This window comes from Drosophila serrata, unplaced genomic scaffold (genome assembly GCF_035046125.1).
Source record: "Drosophila serrata isolate PLE 108 unplaced genomic scaffold, ASM3504612v1 contig_276, whole genome shotgun sequence".
Taxonomy (NCBI): Eukaryota; Metazoa; Arthropoda; class Insecta; order Diptera; family Drosophilidae; genus Drosophila; species Drosophila serrata.
In genome coordinates, this window is record NW_028257174.1 from 4,107,647 (window position 1) to 4,134,421 (window position 26,775).

Sequence of the window (26,775 nt, forward strand, 5' to 3'; positions counted from 1 at the left end):
ACTTTAAAAAATGTATGCAGCATCATGTCAAGGGCTGCAAATTCGGAGCAAGCGAGGGGAAGGGGTGAATAAGTGGTGAATAGGGGGTGTTAGTAGGAGGTGTGTGTGTGTTGAGGGGGTGTGACTGGGCTGTCTGGCTAAAGAGTGTAAGTGTCAGTGCTTTATGCTCTGTGCGTGTGTGCCGCATAATATGGCCAAGGCATTTGGCACTTATTCATTCCATTCATTCGTTCATTCATTCATTGGCTCATTCATTTATGCGATATGCTCTCTCTTTCACTCTCTCTTTCTCCATCTCTTTTTCCCTCTCTTTCTTTTATTTTCCTATTTTCCCTAGCATTTTGCTTGACTTTACCCAGCCTGCGGAATGTTGACTTATCTGCGATTGCCTTACCAATACTTGTTGTTTTTTGGCATTATTTGTTTTATATTTGACACTGACACACCAAGGCACACCCTACACACCCCTCACACACACACAATCATACCCTACATACCCATAAAAATGAGACTGTGAATTGCAATAAAATAAAATAAACTGCCGCGTAATATATATTGTTTTCGCTTTTTCTTTTTGGATGGAAATCAAAACAGTGTTGGTCCTTTTTTCTAGGAGGAAATAGCTTTAAAAATTGTATTTATATATATTTATATATAGAATTTATATTATTTTATATATTTAAATTATATTTGTGTGTGATTTTAAGCGGCAAAGGTAAGTTCAATATTTTTGAAGAGGCCTTTCTCTAGTTTGTAGTTTTTTGAAAGAAATGCTTTTACTTGAAGTAAATTAATTTACTTTCTGCTATTATAAGTAATTAAAATATATTTAAAAACACATTAAATATTCTTATTAAATTCTTATTATTTACTTAATTTAATTTGATTAAAAATCACCCATTATATACCAATAGTTCTACTTAAATTCTCTTTTATTTTCTGCCCAACACTATGAACCCAATTTCTGCTCATAGATTTCTCTTTGGCGGCACGTGTGGCAAATGATTATAGTGGCACACACACACACACTTCACACACACACCCATTATTCCATAGCATACAAATTATGTAATAATAATAATAATAATAATACAACAGAGAACGTGTCATCTATCATGGCCGATAGCGTGGAAAACATATAATGCAGGCTCGCGTTAATAAAGTTAACATCGATGGGCGTGTGGGCACACCGAGGGCCATGCAAATAGTTCCAAAGTTCGAACGAAATAAAAAGCAAAAATAAACTACACTTTTGTGCACTGCAATTTGTAATTCAAAATGGCAACCGGAAGTGGCAGACAAAGCCATTACACGGACATGGCAATAGCAGAATATATGTTATATGGGGGAGAGTGTATATATATTGGTTACAAGGTCAATGGGAAAAAGGTCGGCAGGGACATGGGACAGCGAGAGGGATAGGGACATGGGACAGGGACAGAAAGAGGGATAGGGACAGGAACAGGAATACGGACATGGTACAAGGACAGGGGCAGGAAGACGGACAGGAACAGGGACAGGGGCAGGAAGAGGGATAGAGACAGGGACAGGGGCAGGAACAGGGACAGGAACAGGGATAGGAATAGGGACAGGAATAGGGACAGGAATAGGGACAGGGACAGGGACAGGGACAGGGACAGGAACAGAGACAGGGACAAGGACAGGGACAGGAAGAGGGATAGGGACAGAAAGAGGGACAAGGACAGGGACAGGGACAGGAACAGGGACAGGTACAGGGATAGGCACAAATGCTCTTTTTAAAGAATATTTATCGAATGTATACCTCCAGATCCTGCACTCACTTATTGATAGAAGAAACCAGGACTCTGATTCGGCTTCTCATTAAATAGATGTTTATAGTTTACGACCAAAAGAAGTTAAACCCTATCAAGCCCGATCCTGTAAATCCTGCTCCTTCTACTCCCCCTCAACCTCCTCTTCCTGAACTCAATTAAGTGCGGCAAAAAGTTACCATTGCCATTGTCCTTTTCCCCATCCCCTATTCCAAACCCGACAACCTCAACTACGACTACGACTACGACTACAAATCCAATTAACAATAAAGCGCCGCCCCTAATGACATGCCACGCCCCCGGAAAAGCTGTTGAAAAGTGGCGTTTTTAACGGAAGTTCAACGATGGTTTTTCCCAACTAAATTGAATCGCAGCTGTCGGAAATGACTTCCCGGGAAAGGGGCAATAAACCGCGAATAACAACAACAACAACAACAGGACTCCGAGCGGTGAGTATAAATCAATGGGGACAATGGGATGCCTTTCATGCCTTTATATTTATGAGCGCAAGTGTTAATTTTATTACCACGCCAGTCAGTCCAACGGGGCGTATGCGTAATATTAATTATATACCAATAATAGATAGCCGATTTTTAAGTGATAAAATAGCGGATAAATCAAGGTAATTGCATACAGGGTCCCAAAAAAAACCCAAATTCCCTTCGAAATGTAAATAAAGCGACAGGTGACAATGTCACCGACGAAATGTGGCCATTATTAGGCCATAAAAGTAGGCAATGAAATTAGTTTTATGACATGGCCGTGGGAGAGATTTTAATTGGAGAGGAGTATAGGGAAGATTGTACGTCTTCATTATTGAATAATGAGCCAAGTGTCGTCCTGGCCCAGGACTCAGGATAATCGATGGGAATTTTGCATAATGGCCTCTCCAGCCGACATAATCTCATGACGATCATTGAAGCGCCCCAAACTCTATCCTTCGACACATCCCCTGCACAAATCCTTACAGAAAACAAAACAGAGAGAAATGAAATAGAACTTTTTGGCTCAACTCCAAGGTGACTTGGTTGTGCGCTTGGCTGGGATTTTACAGATTTTCCCCGCCCGAGTTTCCTTTCGTTATTTATAGAATACACATTAGCTGGAAAACAATCGAAACTTCCCACTTAGCAAATTTGGGGACAAATTGCTTCATAATTGATTGATGTTTTCAGCCAGCCAGGCTGGCAGACAGGACGACATAAAGGACGACAGGCCAAGTTGTCTCGAGAGCTGACACATATTTAAAGTACTTTCTCGTATAAGTAATTGCAATCACATCAAATCATACTCAAGCACTTTGCTAGTTTCTTTTCTTTTATCGATCAATATAAATGTTCTTTTAGACGAATTTACATATTTGAGGAGTGAGTTTTGTAGGGGAAAAAAGCAATATATATATTATTAAATTGAAGGGGATATAATACAGCTCAGACAGATAGGAAAGCTGCTTAGGCTTCAAAATGTATTTATATGCCAATTTTTTTGTTAAATATGATTTTAAAAAAGTCATAACTCAGCTAAAAAAGTATTGATTTCAAATCGGAAAGCTTTCCCGCGTTAGTTTTTTGAAAGTCAAAAAATCTGCATACTCAATTTAAGGTGTACAAAAATTTAAAATTTTATCATTATTTTTTGATCATTTTAACGATGTAAAAATAAAAAAAAAAAATTGTAAAATTTTTTTTCTCCCGAAGATGCTTAGATCAATTCGCCTTTTGATGCTGATCAAGAATATATATGATTTATCGGGTCGGAAATGAGTCCTTCACTGATTAAAATTATAAAACCCCTTGCTAGATTCTTCAAATCGATATTTTTCATTTACAAATCAAGGTATAAAAAGTGCATAACTAAATCGAAAATTCATTAATATTAATTCGGAAAGAAAGAAAATAATAATACTAATAATAATAAGTAAATATCCTTTTTACTAAGAAGCAACAAGAAACTGTTTTCAACTGTTTTCTGGGACTGCAACTTATTTGTTCCTAGAAAAAGTATATATATTTTTCCGGGAATGACAAGGAATTTTATATTTTCCCTACACAATGCGAAAAATTGTCAATAAAAGCCATACTAATTTTCCTTGAGAATATAATAAAAGAGGATTCTTTGCCTTAAAACTAATACGCAAAAAATTGCCTTGATTAAATTAATCATTCTGTTTAAAAAAATGAATAGACCCTTGCCCAAAGTTTGTTTATTTTTGTTTTGTTTCCGTAAGAAAAAAGTTGTTTATATTTTTCCCTCAGAAACATTAATTGTTTCAATGGAAATGTTTTCTTAGACTTAAAATTTCAGTTCTTAGAAAATGTATAAATATTTTTTCTAGAATAACAAGAACTTGTATATTTTTTCCCCTAAACAAATTGTCAATGAAAACCTTGCCTTTTAAAATATATAATAAAAGTGGGTTCTTTGCTTTAAAAATAAATAGCAACAAATTGTCTTGGCTGAATGAATCATTATTTTTTAAGGCTGAATAGAACCCTACCCAAAGTAATTTATCTTTTTCCACTTAAGAAACATTAATTGTTTTCGATGAAAATGTTTACTGGAACTGCAAATTATTTGTTTCCAGAAAGTTTTTATATACTTTTCTGGAAATAACAAAAGTTTATATATATTTTTCTAAAAGAAATTGGCAATGAAAACAAAAATTAATTCTTTTGAAAATATAATAATGGATGAGTCTTTGCCGTAAAAACTAAAACGCAAAAAATATTATCGACTAAATGAATAATTCATTTTTAAATTTAAAGAGGGACTTGCCCAAAGTTATTTATCTTTTTTACTAAGAAATGTTAATTGTTTTTGGTGGAAATGTTTCCTTGGACTTCAGATTATTTCTTCAACTGGAAAATGTATACATTTTTTTCCTAAAATAACAAGGAATTGTATATACTTTTTTCCCTGAATGATGAAAATAATAGTGATATTTCCCTTTGCTATAAAATAAAGGAGGACTCTTTGACTCTAAAACTAAAATTTAAAAAATTCTCTTGACTAAATGAATCAGAATCATAAGACTCAAAGTTGTTTATCTTTTTTCAACTAAAGATACATTAATTGTTTTCGATTGTTGAAGAGTTTTTGTTTGGGGTAAAGCAACCAGCGACATGGCAATTAATTTCCGCATTTGAAAGTCCTTTCCCCACCAATATAAACCCATATACATATATATCCTGGAATTGCTCTATTCCCTTTATTCCTGTAGTTGTTTAGCCAGCATCCTGCTGATCCTGCTCCTGTCGTTGTTTGGGTTTACCCAACTGACAACCACAGTTTCGCCCTGCTTGTCTGCGTTCGCATTTCCCGGCTCTGACTGCATTTTCCAAACCCCAAAACCCCCCGCCCCCTGATGTCAAAATAATTTCAATGACACCCGCCATACCGACATGGCTGGCAGCGTTTTGTAGGTAGTCGGTATTTAGACAGATTTTTGATAGCTTTCACCGATGGCGGAGGAGCCTTCCCTCCATCCGTTGGCTGTCCGAAATTGAGTTTTGATTTCAAACTCAATTCACATAATGCGGTATTTCGGGGGGTGTGTTCTTGGTTGTGGGGTGTGTGTGGTGTGTGTGTATTGAGTGTGGCTGCTAGTGATTGCTACAAATTCGATTGATTTAACGGCGCGTTTATTGTGAGCGATTGTGTCTGACAAAAGCCTTATTCTTTTTGTTATTTTGTGGGTCAGCCTTAACGCGTCTCTGTCGGCTTTTATTATTTTCCCTTACTTTTCTTTATTTTCCCCTTATATATCTTCTTTTTTTTTTGTTGGGAAATTTTATATTTTAACTTGGGGACGCTGTTCAGTGAATTGAATTGAATATGCCAAGATAAATCCGACAGTTGATACGGGCATGAGGGAAGGCGCAGTACGTGACCATTGTCCTTAAGCCTCTTTTGTTTTAAAGTTAATTTTGTTAAAAAATAAGGGAAATCTAAGCGAAAAATTGTGGCTAGAATTTATAATAATATTCTTATTTTAATATATTACTTTTAAGACAAGAAAATCATGATATGTAATTACTTAATTGATAAAGACAACATTTTAAAGTGAAAAAAAGGGGATCTCCCTTTCAAAATAAGAAAACAAATTGCTTTGCCTTGAAAATAATTCCCAAAAAAATTGCCCTGATAAAAATGAAATGTTTCCAGGAACTGGAACTTAGAAAATATTTTTCCTGGAATAACAGGGAATTGTATATATTTTCCCTGTATAATATATAATAAAAATATTCAATGAAAACATTACGAATACTTCCATTTAAAATATAATAAAAGAAAATGTTTTGCTGTACAAATAAATCCCAAAAATATTGTTTTCACTGAATTCATATATTTCCTAGAACTTAGCTTTATTTTTCCCCATAAAATCTATTTATATATATTTTCGCCTGAATAACAATAAAATCTACACACCATTTTCATTGCCTTTGCCTTGACCATAATTTTCCAGAACCCCATAAAAAAATTTGTAAAATAAATTTTAATTGCTCAATTAAAGCCTTAAAAATTGTAATTCACAGTATGTTTTTTATATAAAAACTCTCGATTAATATTTGTATATTGCTGCAAATATTGTTTTTCCTTATTAAAGAAAAACATACTGGTGGAAAAACCACAAAATGTCATAAATAAAAGTCATCGTTATTCTGTACTGTTATTATTTCCTTTTTTTTTTTTAGATAAACAACAAAATTGTTAATGCCGGAAATGAAAAGTGTTGGCCATTGGCTTTTTCAAATTATTATTATAATTATTATTTAATTTTTTTTTCTATCCCCCCCAAGTTGTTATTATTTTTTCCAATTAATATTTGCTCCTCAATTTTGCCCAAGCCACAAACTCAATTTACATGCGGCTTTATTTATGATAGACTGAGGCTTTTCCCATCTTAATGTCCTTTTTTTTAGGGGGGGGGGGGGCAAGAAGTCAGAGAAAGGACACTCTACTGCTTAGCCCTCGGGGGTTACTTATAACTAATTGAAAGGCGAACAGAGGGGAGGAACCCAAGGAGTCATTGGTAAATTGAAAAAAAATATATATATTTTTTATGCCTGCGATGTTAAAGTATTTTTTTGTTGTTGGTTGGAAACAGGACCAAGAGCGAGGCACGAAATCGATGCTGTTGGTTGACAGTTTGTTAATTAAAAACAGCAGCAGCAGGAGCAGGACGAGAAGCAGGACGAGGCTCCTGCTCCTGGGGGGGAGTGAGGGATTGGTTGGTATATTAAGGGTTTGAGGGTAAATCCAGTGGAGCGCTCACTCAACGTCTCACGCACACACACACACACACACACGCGTGTGTGTGTTATCCTGCTCATGTCCTTGCTGTTGTTGTTGTTGTTGTTCGACTCTCGTGCACTTGGCAGGCTCCGATGGCAAACGTCAGAGTGACCGAGCTAATAAATTGCCCAGAGAATCGAACGGCCGGACGAATGGATGGAACGGACGGACAAAAGGAATCAAAAGGACCAAGGGGTTCATATGTTCATCTCTCACTCACCTATCGTCGTAATTAATGTCAGCGAGTAGAGAAAAGCCGAGGCGTAGGTCCATTTGTGTGTGGGCGCATTCATTTGGATGCCACCAGCGGGATATACCTTCGATTGGCGCACTGCCCGCAGCAAGGTGTCCTGTGCGGAAAAGTGTCAAGGATATGCTCAATTTAGTCGAGTGAAAATCGAAGTCAAAAAGTCGTTGATGGGGGAAAATCACCTGAAAGAGTTGCACCTCCTGGGCAGCGAGACGTGTCCAATTCTCCTTGTATAATATGTTCAGATCCTCTGTGATGGACCACAAACGATCCACAGTTCTGGGAGAGGGAGAGTAAAAAGGATAAAATAGGATAACCAACACTATTACTTTAATTACTTTTATTATGTAAATAACAGGTAAAATTCTTAAATAACTTGCTAGAATACGTATTAAATATTATAGATTATATATTAGTTATAGATTAATACTCTACCTGGAACGTATTTCGGCATTTGCCAGCTCTGTGCGTGGAAAGGGCTTTGAGGCTGCCACCGCTGTCTCCAATGTGCCACCATCCTCCAATTCACCTTCGAGGGTCACAAAGACAATGGACCCCATGGCGGTATAAAGCAGGACTAGCAGGAGTACACCTACAGAGCATAAATTTAGAATTATTTAATTCATTTTCATTTATTTACTTTTAACCAAGCCAAACCAGCCAAGGCAACTAAGGCCTTCAGGCCAAAAAGAAGAAAAATAGTAAAGCACAAGAATAATATTTATACAAAACTATTATATATATTCTATCATTAAGAAAGCATTTAATAAGCTAGGAACATTTCTCCCACAGTATATAATATGTAAGTGAAGTATGAGCTTACTAAATAATATAAGTTTAATACAAAAAAAAAGTTAATGTCAATAGTTTTTTAAATATTTTTTATCTTTTAAAGGTAAGATTAATTAACCTTTAAAAACTAACACACAACAGTTTTCCGAAGTAAAATTAATGGATTTTTGTTTAATTTGTGAAGTTTTCAAACTTTTTATTTGTAAAATAATAATAATATATAAAAATATCAATATCAAAAATCTAGCAAAAGGTTTTATAATTTTAATCGGTGAAGGAGCCATTTCTGACCATATAAATCATATATATTCTTGATCAGTTTGAAAAACAGAATCGATATGGCCAGCTCAGACAGAAAAAAAAATGTTGTCAATTTTTTCAACATTTTATAAAGGGTTAAAACTTTATAATCGTTAAAATTATCAAAAATTTACAAAAAAAATTTAATTTTTTTACATTTCAAATTAAGTATGCAGATTTATTAGCCTAATAAAAACTAAAATGGGAAGGCTTTCCGAATTAAAATTAAGGCTTTTTTGGCTTAGTTATAAGCTATTTAAACTTAGATTTTTACAAAATAAATATATATCATATAAAAATATAGATTTTAAGAATCAAGCAGAGGGTTTTATAATTTTAATCAATCAATGGATCATTTCCGACCCTATAAACCATATATATTCTTGATCAGAATTACAAGCAGAATCGATCTAGCTATCTTTGGCGAAAAATATTTTTTTTTTTAATTTTTTCAAAATTTTTTAAGGGGTTACATCGTTAAAAATTTGCAAAATTGTACAAAAATTTTAAATTTTTTATTTAGTATGCAGATTTATTAATCTTCAAAAAACTAACTTGGGACTATTTTCCGAATTAAAATTAATGCTTTTTTGGCTTAGTTATGAGTTTTTTAAATTTTGATTTGAAGTAAAAATTGTTATAAAACTCTCGATAAATATTGATTCAAAGAATGCAAATATTTTAAGCGTAGTTATGATTGATTTCCGATTTAATTCTATAATTCAATTGCAAAAACTTGTCTTTCCTTAGTTATTTTCCTTATTTTTTTATGATAAAAATCAATTTAGGAAGCTGGAACTCACTGCGTATGAGCAATATTACGTATACGCACTGTTGCAAAGCACACAAACAGCATTTAAAGTTAATAATTTCATCAGCTTGCATTTATAACTTAATAATTTATTTATAACACGTCAGCGTAAGCTGTGTGAGTTTATTTAATTTAATTCAATAATTTGATTCAATAATGGAATTCAATAATTTGACTACAAAATGTAACTTTTTTTATCATATGTAGTCCAATATAGACACATTTATTTATTTATATTATTTGTTTTATATTATTCATTTTATATTATTCAGTTTATTTACATTTTCCTGACTATGGAATACTGATTTGTTGATTTGCTAGTAAATGCAATTACTTCGATTGGCAACACTGCGTATGAGCAATATGTTATAGAAAAATCTAGAAAAAGGCAAGCAGCTTAAGCTTAATTTTTTATAAATAAATAATAGGATTTTTGTTGAGGTTTGATAAAATAAAAAATGAATTAAATTTTTTTCTTTAAATGTAAAAATAATATAAAAAAATTATTAATAAATAGTTAACTAAATAAATGAGAAAATCTGTTGATATTGCGTGAAATAAATAATTTAAATAAATACTTTAATGCATTTTAATGGTAAAAGAATGTTATTTATAAATTATAAATGCTCTTTGAAGGGTAAGGAATTAAATAATTAATATAAAAATACTTCTAATAATAATACTTAATTAATCTAAAAACTTGGTATTTGTGAAAATCTTTATGATTATTGTTTTGTGTGAGTTAAAATAGCTATAAATATATAGTAAATATATATAAATATGTTTCTCTTGATTTTAACGTTGAAAGTTACTTTCTATGTTTATATATTAGCATATATTTAATGATATTTTAATGTTATTTTAACATATGTATATATTTTATTTTTATATATGTATATAGATTATATATAATTAATATATAACTCACCTGTGGCCGATATACAATGCGATTTGGGTGCTCGTTGACATCCGCACAGCGCTCCACCTCCTCCCGCCTCTCGGGCCGCCTGCTTCTCGGACTTGGAGGTGGCACCACCCACTCCACCTGCTCCTTGTCGGCCGCCACGCCCACCGCCGGAGGCCGCTGCAGCTGCTGTGGCTGCCACATTGCTGCTGCCACTGGCGGCGGTATTGTTGCCACCATTGCCATCGCTGCCCAAGAAGGCGGCCAGCGGCAGAGGTGACTTTTTGTTCATTGTCCTGACTGCTGCTCCTGCTGCTCCTGCTGCTCCTCTTCAATCTCAATCCGTCAATCTGTCAGTCAGTCAGGATCTTGATTTCGAGGTGTTTTTTGGGGGGACAATCAAATCAAACACTTGGCCCGGCTCCTTGCATCCCCCTCCTCGGCGGTGTCTCGAAACGGGATGTGTGTGTGTCCTGGTGTGTCCTTATGCTTTTTGCTCCCAATTCGTTGTCATAAAATGTCGCTCGCCCTTTTTTTACGAGGCCGTTTTTCCTTTTCTTTTTTTTATCCTCCTTCAGTTTGCGCCGGATGCTGCAAATGCAAATATGCAAAATATTCACGTGAAAACCTGGCCAAAAATGAAAATGGGGGGAAATGGAAATGAAAAAATTTTGCAAACGAGTGTAAGGCACAGGCGGGCAAATTGCATGTGCCGTGTAATTGAGTCAACAGCTTCAGGTTAGCACTCGCAGTGTAATATCCTGACAGGACGAAGCAGGGCGAAAAAAAAATGAAATCAACACCATAAACACTTCATTAGCGATAAGGCTCGACGCATAAGTGAGCGAATCTTGAATATTTCAGGTAAAATGTCAGTCGACTTCCGTTGCCATTTCGTGTTTTTATTATTATTTTTATTACAATTTATAAATGAGTTATTAGGAACATATAATATGAGTTTGAGGAGATTTTTGAATATATTTATTTATGTTTTAAATAAAAACTATTATCAAAAATCTACAAATCTTACACAAACTTTTATATTATACTTTATTCAAATATAAAACCCTTTTCTTTAATTTTTTACACAATATTCTGCTTGAAATATGTTAAAAATTAAAGATTCGGCATAACCCCCCAAAATCTAAAACTCTTATAAAGGATGTGATTTTTATGTTATCTCTATAGGGAAAATTCTATTCTTTATTTTTTAAAACAATATTAGGCAATAAACAACAAATTTAAACAATATTATTATATAAAATACATAACATTTTACTTTAAAAATTCGGTATGTAGTTTTAAATAATTTTAAAAATATGCTTTAACCCCCCAAAATCTAAAACTCTTATAAAGGTTTTTATGTTTATGTTATCTCTTTCTATAAAACCCTTTACTTAAATTTTTTTTATACAATATTATATTTTTTATTTAGTTTTAAATAATTTTTAGAATATTCTTTAACCCCCCAACAAACCCATTTTCCCTTTAGTTTTCCCACTCAGACATATTATACGTTAGAAGCCCTTTTGTATGCATATTTCCCATAGTTTTCAAGTGCTTCACCGCATAAAAGTTGTAATTACTTTAGTTAAGTGCGTTACATAATTAGTTTTGTACAAAATTATGCAGTAAAAAAAACAAAAAGCATTTAGATTTTTTACTGCATTTTTTTTTTTCTTTTAGAGTAATAAAAGGGCATTCAGGCGAATCCAAAAGGGACCCAAAATGTGAAAAGATCAGTGTTCAAGGGGTCAGGGAAAGGGACACAGAAACAAGCCCAGTGTGGCATGCTCATTATCCTGGTAATCACAGTCCCATGTGTGTATGTGTATGTGTGTGTGCTCCCACTTTATATCCTTGCCGGCTCGCCATGTTTTTGTCGCAAATAATCGGATAAACGTGAAGATGGCTGGCATTTAAATTAAAGATTGCTGCCACTGAAGCACAAAAACTTGTCGACTTTCTGGTTTAGCACGTGCCAGGTCCTTTTTTTTTGGGGGGGTGTAGAGGAGAGGAGAGGGGAACATATCCTTATACCAATTTGGTGCCACTTCAATTAAGGACACCCAGTTTTTCGTTTGCCTGGCCTGCAATTTTTGTGCCATGTCCCCCGCCTTTCAATGCTAATTAGGTGAAGACATCGCAGCACGTTTCACTCTCTTGCCCCGATTAATGAAACATGTTCAATTGTTGTCATCTAACAGGATAGATATATATGTATATACAGATACATGTGTCTCTTGATATACACATGTATGTATTATATCCTGGTTATCCTTGTTGCCATATATATCCCAAGCATTCAATCTTGTTATGAGATCCTTGATGCCTGGCAACGATAAGTAAAACGCAAATTTTGTGCATGTACTTTTGCACAGAGCAAAAGAAAATCATAATAAAAACAAGAATATATCATAAAGTATATTACTGAAATAATAAATATGAAATTTGCCAAGAGGTTTTTTGTTTAAGGAAATGGAAAAAATACATGAGTTTTTTGAGGGAAATTTAAAAAGGGAATTGTTTTTACTTTGAAAGCAAAGCATATGTCTTAAGTTCTGTCTTGAAACTTTAAGGTTAAAGAAAATAGAAAATCTTTTTGATATTTTTTAGATTTATAAAATATGGAAAATATGTTTTTAGAAGCTTAATTAATTAAAAAATAAATTTATTGTATAAATTAGTAATTCTATTACATGTAAGAACAAGTTATTTATGCAAATATTCTAGGAATTTAGATATTTTTTGAAGCAAATTTTAAGGTTTTAGTTGTCTTGCTTTTCTGTATTAACAAGAAACTATATTAATCATCATAAATTCCAATTAAAATCTAGTTAAATACCTTATTTTATCTATTTCTTAAGCCTTTTATTCTTTGGTTTATATATCTATTAATTAAGATATTTTTGAAGCAAATTAAAAGTATTAGTTTTTGTTATTTTCTATATAAATCATTATAAATTCCAATTAAAATCTAATTTAATTTCAATTTTTGTAAGTTTTTAAGCTCTTTAAAATATCTAATTTTGTATATATATATATTTTTTTTTATAAAACCCATATTTAATTAAATTTCTTCAAGTGTCTGACTGTTGAAATAACTACACGCATTGGGGAAAATCAAGCGAGGTAATTGGTAATTGCATCTGCATATCGCCTCTTCATCCCACAAATCGAATTAGATACATGTATATGCATATAAATATATATATTTCTGTACAGAGACAACACCGAACATGCAATCGAAATGGAAATACTTTTGGTTTACCTCAAGCTAAATGCGACAGTATTTTGGAATTTCTGATTTTCACAAATGCCAAAATGCCAGAATACCAGAAATGGCAATTGCGAAATGCCAATCTGCATTCCGGTCGTTGTCCGTTCCATCACGATTAACCAGCGGTCAGCGGTCATCAATCATATGATGTAGGAGGAGGATTGAGGGTCCTGCAATCCCAATCGGACAAGGACGAATCAATCTCGGACAGAGTAAGCTCCTCTCCTTGCTCCAGGGAAAGATTTACTTTAAGTGCGGTCGTTAAATGTTTTTGCAAGCTTTTCAGCGAAATGCCATGAGTACATGTTACTTTTTGGCATTTATAAAGTGATTGAGCAAAGGGGGGAAAATAAGTATAAAAATAACACACAAAAAGGTGCCAAAAAATGCATTGCAACATTTTTAAGTTGCAAGCAAAAATGAATAACATTTTGCTATTTGCTGAATGTGTGGTTAGTAAAAATTCTTTTGTAAATAACTTATCGACACCTTTTTTGAGGAAAGAAGATTAAAGTTTAAGAAAATATTAAAATGAATAAAGTTCAAAGAAAATAATATTTAATTGTCTATAATTTAAGTCATACTTTTAAATCAAATTTTTTAGTGATTTTTTGCGTTTTTAGTTTTAGTGAAGTGAAGAAATCATTTCCGACCCTAAAAATCATATATATTCTTAATCAGCATCATCAGCCGAGTCGATCTAGCTATGTCTGGCAAAAATTTATTGTTTTCAAAATTTTAAACATTTTTTAGGGGTTACACTGATAAAATTGTCGAAAAAAATATGATAAAAAATTTAATTTTTTACATTTAAAATTGATTATGCAGATTTACTAACTTAATAAAAACTAACATAGAACTGCCTTCCGATTGAAAATTAATGTTTTTTTGGCTGAGTTATGATGGATTTTCTTGGCAAAGGTAGGTCTCCAAAGGTTTCCCAAAGTTAGCTTCTTAACTTGTTATTATCAGAAATCAGAGTTCATTTAAAATTAATTTATGTTTAAAATTTTAAAAGAATTTTCAGAGAAGTGTAATTGTATATATAATGTTTATATACTTTAGAATAGACTTTTAGATGATTTATATTGTTTTTATTACCAGGTATTACAGTACATTTAAAATCGTTTAAAAACTGTGTCTAAAATTATAAAAAGAAATTTTAAAATAACTACTTCAATATATTTCAATTCATACTCTTCTTTTGGAGTAAATTTTTTTATTTAAAAATTAATTTCTACTATTTTTAATCCCTAATAAATATAAAAATCAAACTTATTACTACTCCACTCTTTCTTTTTATCATTTTTCTTTTCATTCCTCCTCTGTCTCTCTCTGTATCTCTCTTTCACTCTCAAATATCACCCATTTCATTTTGGCAAAAAAAACCTTCCTCAATCCTTTTTTTCTCCTATTAACTTTCCAAATTGAAATTTTCCATAGAAATCCTAGGCCTTCCATTATATTATTATTTGGATTTTTGTGAGCGAACATTTTTGCTTTGAAATTGAAATCAAAGTCCCGGCAACCACATTGAAGAGGAACTTTTTTCCTTTTGTTTATTTCCATTGAAAATTCCGCACTTTTCGCATTTTCCGACATTCAATATTTGAATGCTAAGTGTGTGTGTTTGAGTATGTCCTGACATTTAAATATTACACCTGTTTGCCACGCCATTTGCCGCCCAGCTGCGTGTCAAGTTGGCCTGCTTAACCACGCCCCCCGCCTAGCATACCACACACACACTCGGCACACACACACCACACGCACACACACACCATACACCACACGCACACCCATGTGAAACAGCATTTATTTCGCCTTTTTAATTGCTGACATTTATTGAACGCTCCTCGCCGGTGTGTGTTAAATCTACCGTGAGAAGAACGCAACACATTCAAGGTATAAATGTGTGTGTGTTGTGTGTGTGTGTGTTGTGTGTGTGTTTGCTGGTGTGTGTTGATTGCCTTTGAGTCTGACTTAAGTGCAAACTTATGCCAATTATGCCAAGCTTTTCCCAGCAGGCAACACACAGCGCATTCAATTTTAATATACACACAGAGAAAGGTAAACAATAAATTATAATTATAATTAAAATAAATTAATTAAGGAAAAATAAACCAAGAAACTCAGGAGATTTATAAATACCCAATAATACTCCTTAAGAAATTCTACTATAAAGGATTTAAGAGTATAGAAAAAATGTCCTTAATTGATTTAAAATACCCAAAAAGTAGGCTATGATTTACAGTCCTTAAGAAATTCTATTATAAATTATTTCAGAGCATAGAAAACCCTTTCTATTATCAATAAAATGATAAATTTTGTGTACTGTGTATTAGCAGCTCCATAAAATGAGAAAAGGGAAAACTCAAGCTCAAGCAGATTACACGGATCATTAGCTCAAATGAGAAAGTTCACATGTTCCAGGGATTCATTGCTTCGCCTTCACAATCCTTCGCACTAAACACGACGTCCAGCACTTAATCAAATGCAAGCCAACCAAGTGTCCTGGTCGAAGATGGAAAGCGTGGGAAAAACCCCCCTAACCCAATACCATTTTCTACTACCATCTTCAGCAGCTCCTTCTTTGCCTGTCAGGAGACCCGGCCCAAGATAGATGCTCTCACACACTCGGTCTCTCTCTGTCGTCTGTCGACCAATATGGCTGATTGAAACCAAGTAACTTTCCATGCGACATGCGACAGGACACGCAGGACACGTGCAGTTATTTGCGGAATTTTGATAGATTTCCCTGCAACTGATTTGCGCACGTAGCAACATAGGTGGAATAAAGCAAATGGAGCGGCCAGAGAACCCTTATCCTTCCTGCTTCCTGCTCCTGCAAGTCCTTTTTTATGCTTTTCTAGCCAAAGTGCAAACCCCTGTCCCGTTGTCCCGTTTAAGTTGGTCCCCTTTTTTTTTGGTCGCTTGTAAGTTTGTTGCCTTATTGATGAGCATGTGCACTGAGAGAAAAATAAAAAAAAACAAAAACAGGGAAAAGGGAAAAACGAATGACCCTTAATGGCATTGACTTCCTGATAAGGCTTTACGACTCTTTTTGAAAAGAGATTTCGTTTGGAGATAGTTACTAATCAACTAAGACTGCTTTCCTGGCCAAATATCCTTAAAGGAAGTCACCAAATATGTTATAAATTAAGGTGTCGAAAAGTATGCAATGAAAGCGAAGCAATGAGAATTTAAACTCTTTGGTGTGTTGTAGTATTTTATGTGAATAATAAGCGGTTTCTTTGGCTTTCTAGACTGTGATTCTTTTTTAAATAACTTTCAAAATGTTATTCAATAAATAAAAGCATATATAATTTATAAAGAAATCCTTTAAATTAAGTTAGATATATTGTTACATATTTTTTGCTGGCATAACTGGCAATTTCTGTTACTTTTGTATTTGTTTTTTTCTTCAAAAAACTTAAACAAATATATATTTAATGATCTCAAAAATAAACAACCAATAATAAAAACCTTTAAATTATCTATGACATTTTGTTGAATTTTTTTGTTTGCATTTCATGTTAATTAAGCTTTTTCTATAGCTTTTCCTATTGCTTCCCTTTATTTTATTCCCACTTAAACAAACAGTTCAAAATACATCAAAAATTCCCCTATTTTCAATGTTAACCCCACATTTTTTCGCAGTGCAAAATGGGGTGGGTAAATAAGGACTAAAGCGACAGCACATTACGCAGGCCGCCAAAAACGATTCTCGTGTCTAAACTGACTGGCAGGATCCACTACCAGGACATGAGTTCGAAAGTAGACAGAAAAGGCAACAACAGAAATAGAGAAAGCAGAGAAAATAGAGAAAGCAAAGCAGAGCAGCCATTATGGCTAAGGGAAATATAGGAATATGGTGAATCAAGGGGGGGAAAAAAAGGGGAAAATGGGGGTCACATATCCAAATATCCATTTCTCACTCATTGCGTTTTTGGCAACTTGCTGCACAATTAAACGGCAAATCACGCCTAGGATTTTTGGTAAAAGCATCCAGTATCCGTGCATCCTGCATCCTGCCTCCAGCAGCCGCCTCCTGCAGCCGCCTCCTGAACGCAGCAACAAAAGCAGCATGAGTGAAGCAAAACCGCACAGAATGCAATTGGGGAAATGGCACAAAAACTGGAGCATGGCCAAAGGATCGAAAGAGAGGCCACGACGAGATTGATGACGAGCTCTGACTGTGTGTATGAGTGTGCCTGTGTGTGTGTGCGGGAAAAACCAAACCACCGACGTTGGAAAACTTGGCCAGAGGGCGAAAAAAAAGTAAATTGCAAATGAAATGTACACACTGACGGCAGAGGCGCCGGCGGTGGAACCGATCAGCGGGGGCGGCCCGAAAGTCATAAAGAACCGGGGAAAACAAAAGTTAACCGAGGTACAAAACAAAAAATGGGAAAATGAAAAGGAAAAGCTCTAGCTCGGGGCGGGTGAAAACACAAAACATAACTCCCAAAAATTGCCAAAGGAAAATTGGAGTTAAAGCCTAGGACAAGAAAGGAAATCTCTAATTTAGGGGCAAAGTGAACTAAGCAATTGGATTATAAGGTAATTATTAAGAAATAGAATATACAATATAATAATAATAATATAATATTATAAAATATAAAGTAATATAATATAATTTTATATAATATAGTATAACTTAATGTAATATATAATGTTATATAATATTACATTATATAAATATATGTAATTTATATATTATACATATATATAAATTCTGAAATATAATATTATATTATATATTATAATTATATACAATAAAATAGAATAGAATACAATAAATAGAATTCTGTAATATTTTTGTTGATACAAAAGTGACTTGAACAATTAGCTGAACACTAAACTTGAACACTTAAACACTAAAATAAATTAAATTAAATTAAATGAAAATACTCAAAACAATATGCATAACATTTTTTTAAAGTATATATTAGTTTATAAGGAATTAAATAAAAAATAAATGCATACCATGCTTATCGGAAAAAATCAAACAAATCCCAATTGAAAAATAATACTTGGTAAATAAGATGTTGTCCACAGTGCGTATACGTTATTTTTCTTTTAAAATGTATAAAATCTTTGCTAATTCTTTGAATAGTTTATGATTTGTTGAGTTTAAATACTTCATTTACGCTCAAATTAATAGGAAATTAAAACCCTGAGGTATAGAATATATTTTAAGCGTACCATGAAAACAGTGCGTATACGTAATTTTAGGTATGTACATTTTTATTTAACTATGAACAAGAAACAAGGAAACTTCAGACAGAAGAAATCTAAATAACTTTGCACTTATCAATTGAATTAAAAGATTGAATCGAAGATCGATCATAACTAAGATAAAAATTGTAAAGATGTAACCCCTTAAAAAATGTTAAAAAATTATTTTTCTTCAAAACTTGGCTAGATCGATTCGGCTCTTAATGCTGATCAAGAATATATTTAATAATAATTAATAATAATTTATAGGGTCGGAAATGACTCCTTCACATCATAACAAGCTTCTAACTGAAAGCTAGTAAAAATCCTTCCTTAACTTAATTTAAATACCTTACCAAAAACACAAACTTCACAAAACGTACAATATACCAAAACCCGAAATCCAAACTAGAACCCACAAAACAGACCTTTTGCTCTGTGAATACCATTTGTGTAAGATGAGAATTCCAATGGGGTTCAAAGGTGGTCGAAAACTATCAAATTGATTATCCATTATACACCAATTGCAAGGTGAAGTTGCCTAATTCTATTACCACACCACCAACCCCCTCTCTCTAGCCCGTATTATATTCCGATTCAACCACAAATGGATCCCAAACAATAACTCACAAAAATCCTCACAATTTGCTGAACTTGAGCCTCCCCCTGAAAAACCCCACACAGACCAAGGGATGGAGGATGAGAATGAGGATGAGGTCCTGGACAAATGCTTGGGCTTAACCCACTTGAGGGGCCCCTCGGGTTTGGAATGTAACCAACTCGAGTTAACCCATTAGTGCCAGGAGTCCTGGAGATATCTGATAAACCCTGCGAGAGAGAGAGAGGCGAGAGATGGAAATGAAAAAACAATTTCATTGCAAAGTGAAACGTAGAGTCACGTCTGAGCAGGGACTAAGGATGGGGGCTGAGCTTGGGTATCCTTCGTTCGTTGTTATTGCTTAGTTGGTGATTTTGTAGAGCAAGCAAATAAATTGGAAACAAAAAAAAAATAAAGAAAAGCTAAAAGGGGTGAGGGAGGAGGGAGGAGGGGCTAGGGAAAATACAAGGAAAATCAGTCAGATAGCAGTCACTGGGCTGCCCCTCGGCGTCTCTCTTGCGCATCCTTTCGTCAGGTTCAGTCTCGCAATGATTGAATGCCCAGACTCAAAAACACACACACACACACTCGAGGCACAAGTATCCTAGGAGTAAAAAAAAATATACAAAAAATACACTGAGAAAAATACTAAATATTTTAAAGCACATCAAAATGTGACTTTAATATATTTAAGGTACCAAATTCGAAGTAGATATGTTGATTTTTGCTTTGTAAATTTGTGAAAATAGTTTTGGGCAATTTTTTAAATGTTTTTCAAAACTTTTTCTTAGCATCCCAAATAATATATATTTTATATAAAGAGTTTAGATAGAAAGTATTTAATAATATTCATTTTTGATTTCAGAAATTCTAAAATGCATTTATACTTCTTTAGAAACTTAAAATAAATGGTGGTGTGATAATAATTGGTTAAAACTAATTTATTGAAAATGAAAACATTATTTATTAAAGGTTTATTAATAGTTGTAGATGAATTTCTGGCTTTCTCAATTAAAAATAATAAATAATTTAGTTATAGTATATAAATATTTGAATTATTTCTTATTTAGAAAGCCTAAAATACATCTACCACTATTTATAAACCTTTAATAAATAATGTTTGATGTTTCCAATAAATAATTTTAATTACCTTGATGCATAATTAATTTTTAAATTGTTGTATTTGATTCCATTATTATTTAATATCTTTAATTTTGAAAGCCTAAAAAAATCAACAAGTATTTTTAAATGTTAAATAAATATTTATACCTTTTCAATAAATAATTTTTAATATATTCATCTCTTTATTTCATATTTTTATACCAGGGTATATCAGGGTATTATAATTTCAATTAGATGCTTGAAAATTAGTGAAGGAATCATTTGCGACCCTATAAAGCATATATATTCTTGATCAGCATCAACAGCCGAATCGATCTGGCTACCTCAGGCAGAAAAAAAATTACGAAAAAAAATTCAAATTTTTTAAGGGCTTACATCGTTAAAATTTTTAACAAAAATATCGGAAAAAAAATTAATTTTTTATGATTAAAAATTGAGTATGCAGATTTATTACCCCAATAAAAACTAACACAAAACAGGTTTCCGATTGAAAATTTATGCATTTTTGGCTTAGTTATGAAGGATTTACTGTACAAGAGTATAGAAATTTCGGTTCCCGAAATTTAGCTTTCTTTCTTGTCTTATTTATTTGTCTTACAATTAAATACTACTTATTAATCACCTAATTTTTCACACTGTACTAAAAGAGTCCTTCCCGAGAGCAGCTCGAAATTCAATTGGAACCCTCTCGCAAATGAAGAATTTTCTCTGCATTTTTCTAGGGCACACGTACCAGGCACTCGAGGGTTAAGTTTTCTACAGAGAAAGAGAGGAGAGAGAGTGGAAAAAGGGGGTGGTGGTGTTTGAGGGACGTTTCTCGGATCAAGACGTCGTCCAAGCCAACATAAAATTTGTTGTGCAAAACATAAAAACCAAACATAGTGAACGACATGAAAATGTGGCAGGAAAGAAATAGAAATAGACGCCAGGAAAATTCCAACCAAACAATATATATACATATAGAGAGAGAGAGGAAAATACTACAAGGCAAACAAAGCAGAGCGAAGGGGGGGAAGGCTTGGAAAATCATGAAAAATGTAAAGAAAAACTGGTGGAAAACTGGGCGAAAAAGGAATGTAAAACAACGTGCAGCTGAGATATATAGAGAAAAAAAAAGAAACTAAATCAAAAAGGAAAACACAAACCGAGATACAAGTCCCTAAGAATTTTGATGCACTTACAGAAATGTACGACTGTGAGTCCAAGGGCGTACTGTCTATGCTTTTGAGAGGGGGGTTTTGGGGGGGTGGGGGAGGGGATACTGCCACAAGTGGCACTGTGGCACTGTGGCACACTGTGGCACTAGCGAAGGCAAACGTTGATTGGCACAAGGCCAACGATACGATGATATGACGATACAAGCTGGGAAACTCTCTCACTTTCTCCCCCCTTAAACTGGGCAATTTCTCTATCTATCTCTCTCTCTTTCTCTCTCTATCTCTTTCTCATTCTCCCTCTATCTCTCTCTCTCTCTAACAAACTAGCAAGTTTCAAGTATTCCTCCTTCAGTCTCGAAGATAATGACCAGATTCCTTCAATTAGTTCAAGCAAAATACACACATACACAAGCCAAGAAATTTTGAAGTAGAAACTGGTCAGTAAAGAATCTCTTTTCATATATATTTTATGTGAGGATTATTAATTAATAAATTGTAGCACAAAACAAATTAGAAAGTAAAGCAAATAAACCAAAGAAAAACTAAAGGAATATATGGAATTGTAATAACTTGTTATTACCCTTTAAAAATACAAGTCTTTTTAAGTAAAAGTGGTTGGACAGAAGTGTGATTTTTGTTTAGAAAATATTGTTAAATAAATAAGTATAACAAAATTTAAAAAACATAAAACAATAAAAGAGTAAATCTTATAGAATATAAGGAAATATAATACTCTTTCATTACTCATTAAATAATCTGGTGATTATTAATATTAATTATAATAATATTAATTATAATATTAATAAATAAATATAAAAAAAAAATATACGAAACATTGCAAAGAGAAATATATAAAAAAAAATAAATAAAATAATAATACCCTTTTGTTATATTTTAAAATTTCACCTAAAATCCCTAAGTAAATCTAGTCAAAAAGTAGCAACCTTTCAAACATGTGGGAGGAATATTAATTTAAAAATATTAATTCAAAATCTATAAGAAAAAAAAAAACAAATAAAAGTTTTATAAATTATAAAAAAAATATAAAAAAAAGAGAACAAGTCAAGGGGTTTCCAGAAAGTTAATACCCTTTAAAAAAACAAACTATAAAAAACAGCCTTAAAATACCGAAATCACTGTGTTTGCTTTTGACGCTCAATAAATTATAAAACTATATAAAAATTATAAATAAATACAATAAAAAATAGAACAGATTAAGGGATATCTAAAATTATAATACCCTTAAATAACCCTTTGAAAAACAGCCTTGAAATACCCAAATCAATCGCATGTCTGCCTTTGCCTCTTAATAAATTATAGATAGCTACCTTTTCAAACCTTGGCCAAACCCACATGCAGTATCCATATACCATATCCCTTATCCCTTATCCCATATCCCTTATCCCATATTACCTATCCCCTTTTGGGGAGTTTTTTTTAGTAAACCCTTTTCAAAAATGTACCACCACGCCGCTGGTCGTCATTTATCGAGTGACGAGCGTGATGCCGCATTCCGTCGATGGAATCGTGCCGGATTTGATTGCCGGTCCCCGGTCACGCCTTCGGCACCAGAAGTTCACTTATATATATATATCTATTTTTTTTTATACTTTTTGATCCTTTAGGAGCTTAAAAACCGCAATAAATAAATCTTTTTGGTGGTGGCCCCAAAGGAGCCTGGCTCTTTCCCTGAAGCTGTCAGCCGCGTTGACGGTTTGCGGCCACGGATGCGAATGCGGATGCGGTTCGTCCTGCATAATGACCCCACAAGCATGGCGCTTTCAGTTTATTTCGCCTTTATTTTATTTATTTCTCATGCCAGCAAACTTGGTAATCTTTTGCATCATCGAGAGACCGAATGAAGTACGTGGCGGGAAATGCTAGATGGATTGGATGGGATGTGATGGTGGCGAGGCTGAAGGCAGTTGTTGCGACTGTTGCTTCTTCGGAAAATGCATAAACAAGCAGGCAGCCGGAGATCTGTGTGTGTGCCGAGTCCTTTGGCTGCCACATCCAGACGCCACTTGAAATTACATGGCCCCAAAAGAGGCAACCGAAACCGAAACCGAGACCCAAAATGTTGCCCAAAACCGGAGACCCAGACCAAGACCGACACCGACACCGCCATCGAAAACCAGACCAAGGGACCAAAAAAAGAAGCAACACAGTGGTGCAAAATGTATTGAGAAAATGCATTTTGAAAATAAGGTTAAACTATAAAGTTTAAATATTTATAATTAAGGGTTTAATAAGGGACTTGTGTTGGATGAAACCATAATAATAATATGCTGAAGCAATTAACAACCCCTTTTTTAGTGCGAAAGTATCTTTGAAGAAATGAAATATATTTAAAATATTACAACAATTAAGGTTCCTTAAATTAAATATGTTAAAAATACTAAAATAATTAAGATCCCTTGTGTTGCAGAATTTTAAGTATCTTTGAATTGAAATTTAATATATTTAAAATAATTAAACAATTAAGATCCCTTTTTTGTATAATTTAAAGTATCTTGTAGATTATATCTTTTGTAGATGGTCAAGTATCTTTCAATTGAAATGAATTTTATTTAAAATACTTAAACAGTTTAAGAGCCCTTATTTAAACAAGTTTAAGTATCTTTTAACTAAAAAAAATATATATTTAAAATTTTAAATTAATATTTAAAACAATTAAAAGCACTGTTGTTTTGTAGAATGTAAAGTACCGTGTAGATTGTATTTTTGATGATTGTTAGGTATCTCTGTACAGTATATTATATATTGTAAAGTATATTTGAATTTATATAAAATACTGAAACAAATTTAACCCTTTTTTTTGTAGTATATAAATATCTTAGAATTGAAATGAAATATACATCAAATACTAAAACAAATAAGAGCTTTGTAGAATTTTAAGTACTTTGTAAATTGTATTTTGAAGATTGTAAAGTATCTTTGAATTAAAATGAAATATATTTCAAATACTACCGCAATTAAGAGCATTTATTTTTGGTAGACTGTAAAAGATATTTGAATTGATATTAAATATATGTATTTAAAACCTAAAAAAAAAGAAAATTAAGAGACCTTATAGATAATAGAACTCATTTTAATTTAAGGCTTTTAAGCATTTACATCAAATATTAACCCTTGAAAATATCAATAACATTTTGGAATTCTATATAGTTTTCACCCTATAATCCCTTGACCACTGTGCCGAATCCCTGGCTTAGATATTGAGAGGCCTGAGACTCAGAGAATGAATGGGAGTGACTATGGAATGGGTGTATGGGCAATGGGTATCGGAACAGCACTGGCATGGACATTTTGGGCTTGCTACTCGCGTACCATCAGGACTACGGGGGGGGAGGTGAAGCAGGAAGGAGCATATCGCATATGTAGCCATAGCCATAGCACGTTCTTCATTCAATGCCATGAAACGTGTTAAGGAGTTGGGGATCCTTTTTCCACAACGTTTTTTTTCCCCTTTTTATTTTGCAATGCAAGTCCTGTCCTAAGGCTCGCCCTCCTGCTCCTGCTGCTGGTGTGGGCAGAAAATTTAATCAGTATAGCATTTGCGAGCATTCCGATAGACAACCTGAATTTAGATAACAAATTATGCATTGCCACCCCAGCCTCAAGAACATTACAATTGTTGCACAAAATGTATTAGTATCGGTATGTGTGTGTGTGTTAGGATGGGGTGTAAGGATATTTTTTAGGGGCGAGACTGTCTTGCTGATACATGAGAACGTGCCACAGAGGCGGGCTCTTTGTGGGCAACCTTTTAGGCGAACTCTCCTCTCTCTCTGTCAGGGAATTATTCGGTTTTTTTTCTGTTCTCTATTTTTTTTTTTTTTTGGGCAGAGGTCAGCAATTTTCATTTGAGGGCTTTGGCTTCGGTTTCGAATGAAGCTGAGGCGAAATTTAGTAGGTCGCCAGGAAATGACAGTTATTGCCATTTGCCTTTTCAGTTCTGGCACAGAGTTTCCCCCTCTGTGTGTGTGTAGAGCTCGTTTTTACACCACAATTACGAGCGATGAATGAAAATGCAATGGGCAAAATGCTTTTTAAAATGGATCTACCACACACATACACACACATACACAATCACTAGCCCGAAAAAGCATGCTACGGGATTTGGCCACAAAGCGAGCGCTCAAAAGCAGGCTACATTTTGTTTATTTCTACCCCGTCAGTCACGTGTTGACGCAGTTTCTTTTTTCACCGGTTCGTCCTTCTCCTCCTCCTTTTCACTCTTTTCCCTCTGTTTCCTTTCCCTCTGCTTCGTCTATAATTGCACTTTGGTTCCGTTTCCAGTTCACTTCCACCTCGCTACGTTTCGATTTGTTGCCGAAATTGAGTTATGCCACACAACAGGTTCCGGCTTCCGGTTTTTTCGGGATCGGTATTGGGAATTCTGGATTCTGGATACGGGTTTGGTTATTCCTGGCCAGCGGATACAGGATACAGGAGCTTCACTCAACTGGAAGGCACCGAGCCCCACAAAAATTGAGAGAACCTAATTGGACACATTGATTGTGCAAAGCAAAACTGCTAAGGAAAAGGAAAACACGACAGCAGCAAATAAAGAAAACATGAAAAAACAAGTAGAAACAAGCATAAAACAAGAGGCGCAACTGTACTAAGGAAAAGAGTTGGGTATTTTTTACTTAAGGTGAAGCCAAATTGCTAACAAGGATTAATGGAATATAATATAGATATCAATTTGTATATAAAATTACTTCAAAAGATTGTAATAGAGACAGAACAAAGAAGAGTCCTTGAAAGGAAATCAAAATGCGATTTATATATATACAAAATAGGAAGGGAAAAATGTATAATAATAATAGTTTAATTACCTACAAAACTATAATTAAACTATATTTAAATTCCCGACAAGAAATCTAAACTAAACCTACCGCTTTAAAAGAAAAATCAACTTTAATCGTCCTTGATCCTCTCACCTATGGAAAATCGTAAAACTGGATGATGGAAAATGGAAAATGTTACTGGGAATAAAAGTCAAAAGTGCAAAGACCCCACTCCCGTCGCATCCCAAAATTGTTGTCATAATCCAAAGTCAAATAACCAATAAACCACACACCCAACCGACACACACACACTATCCCAAACACGTGTCCAATTTTCGCATGGATTTCAGTTTTTCATTTTTCATTTTTTTCTTCCTTTTTTTTGTGCTGTATTTATTTGTATGTGTGAGTGCTGGGCAAATAAATGAAATGAAATGAAACGAAATGAAATGAAACATTT

General features: G+C 33.7%; 1 protein-coding gene across 1 annotated transcript in view; it reads right to left on the reverse strand.

Annotated features, from left to right (window-relative positions):
- LOC110179556 (TWiK family of potassium channels protein 18) overlaps window positions 1-26,775 on the reverse strand; it is an 87,894-nt gene that overhangs the window by 14,003 nt on the left and 47,116 nt on the right. The window contains exons 3-6 of the mRNA XM_086835582.1: window positions 10,170-10,736; window positions 7,774-7,930; window positions 7,521-7,617; window positions 7,309-7,438 (exon numbers count right to left, since the gene is read on the reverse strand). Of these exons, the coding sequence (XP_086691708.1) occupies window positions 7,309-7,438; window positions 7,521-7,617; window positions 7,774-7,930; window positions 10,170-10,437 (652 nt within the window). The 5' untranslated portion in view covers window positions 10,438-10,736. The remainder of the gene's footprint in view (window positions 1-7,308; window positions 7,439-7,520; window positions 7,618-7,773; window positions 7,931-10,169; window positions 10,737-26,775) is intronic.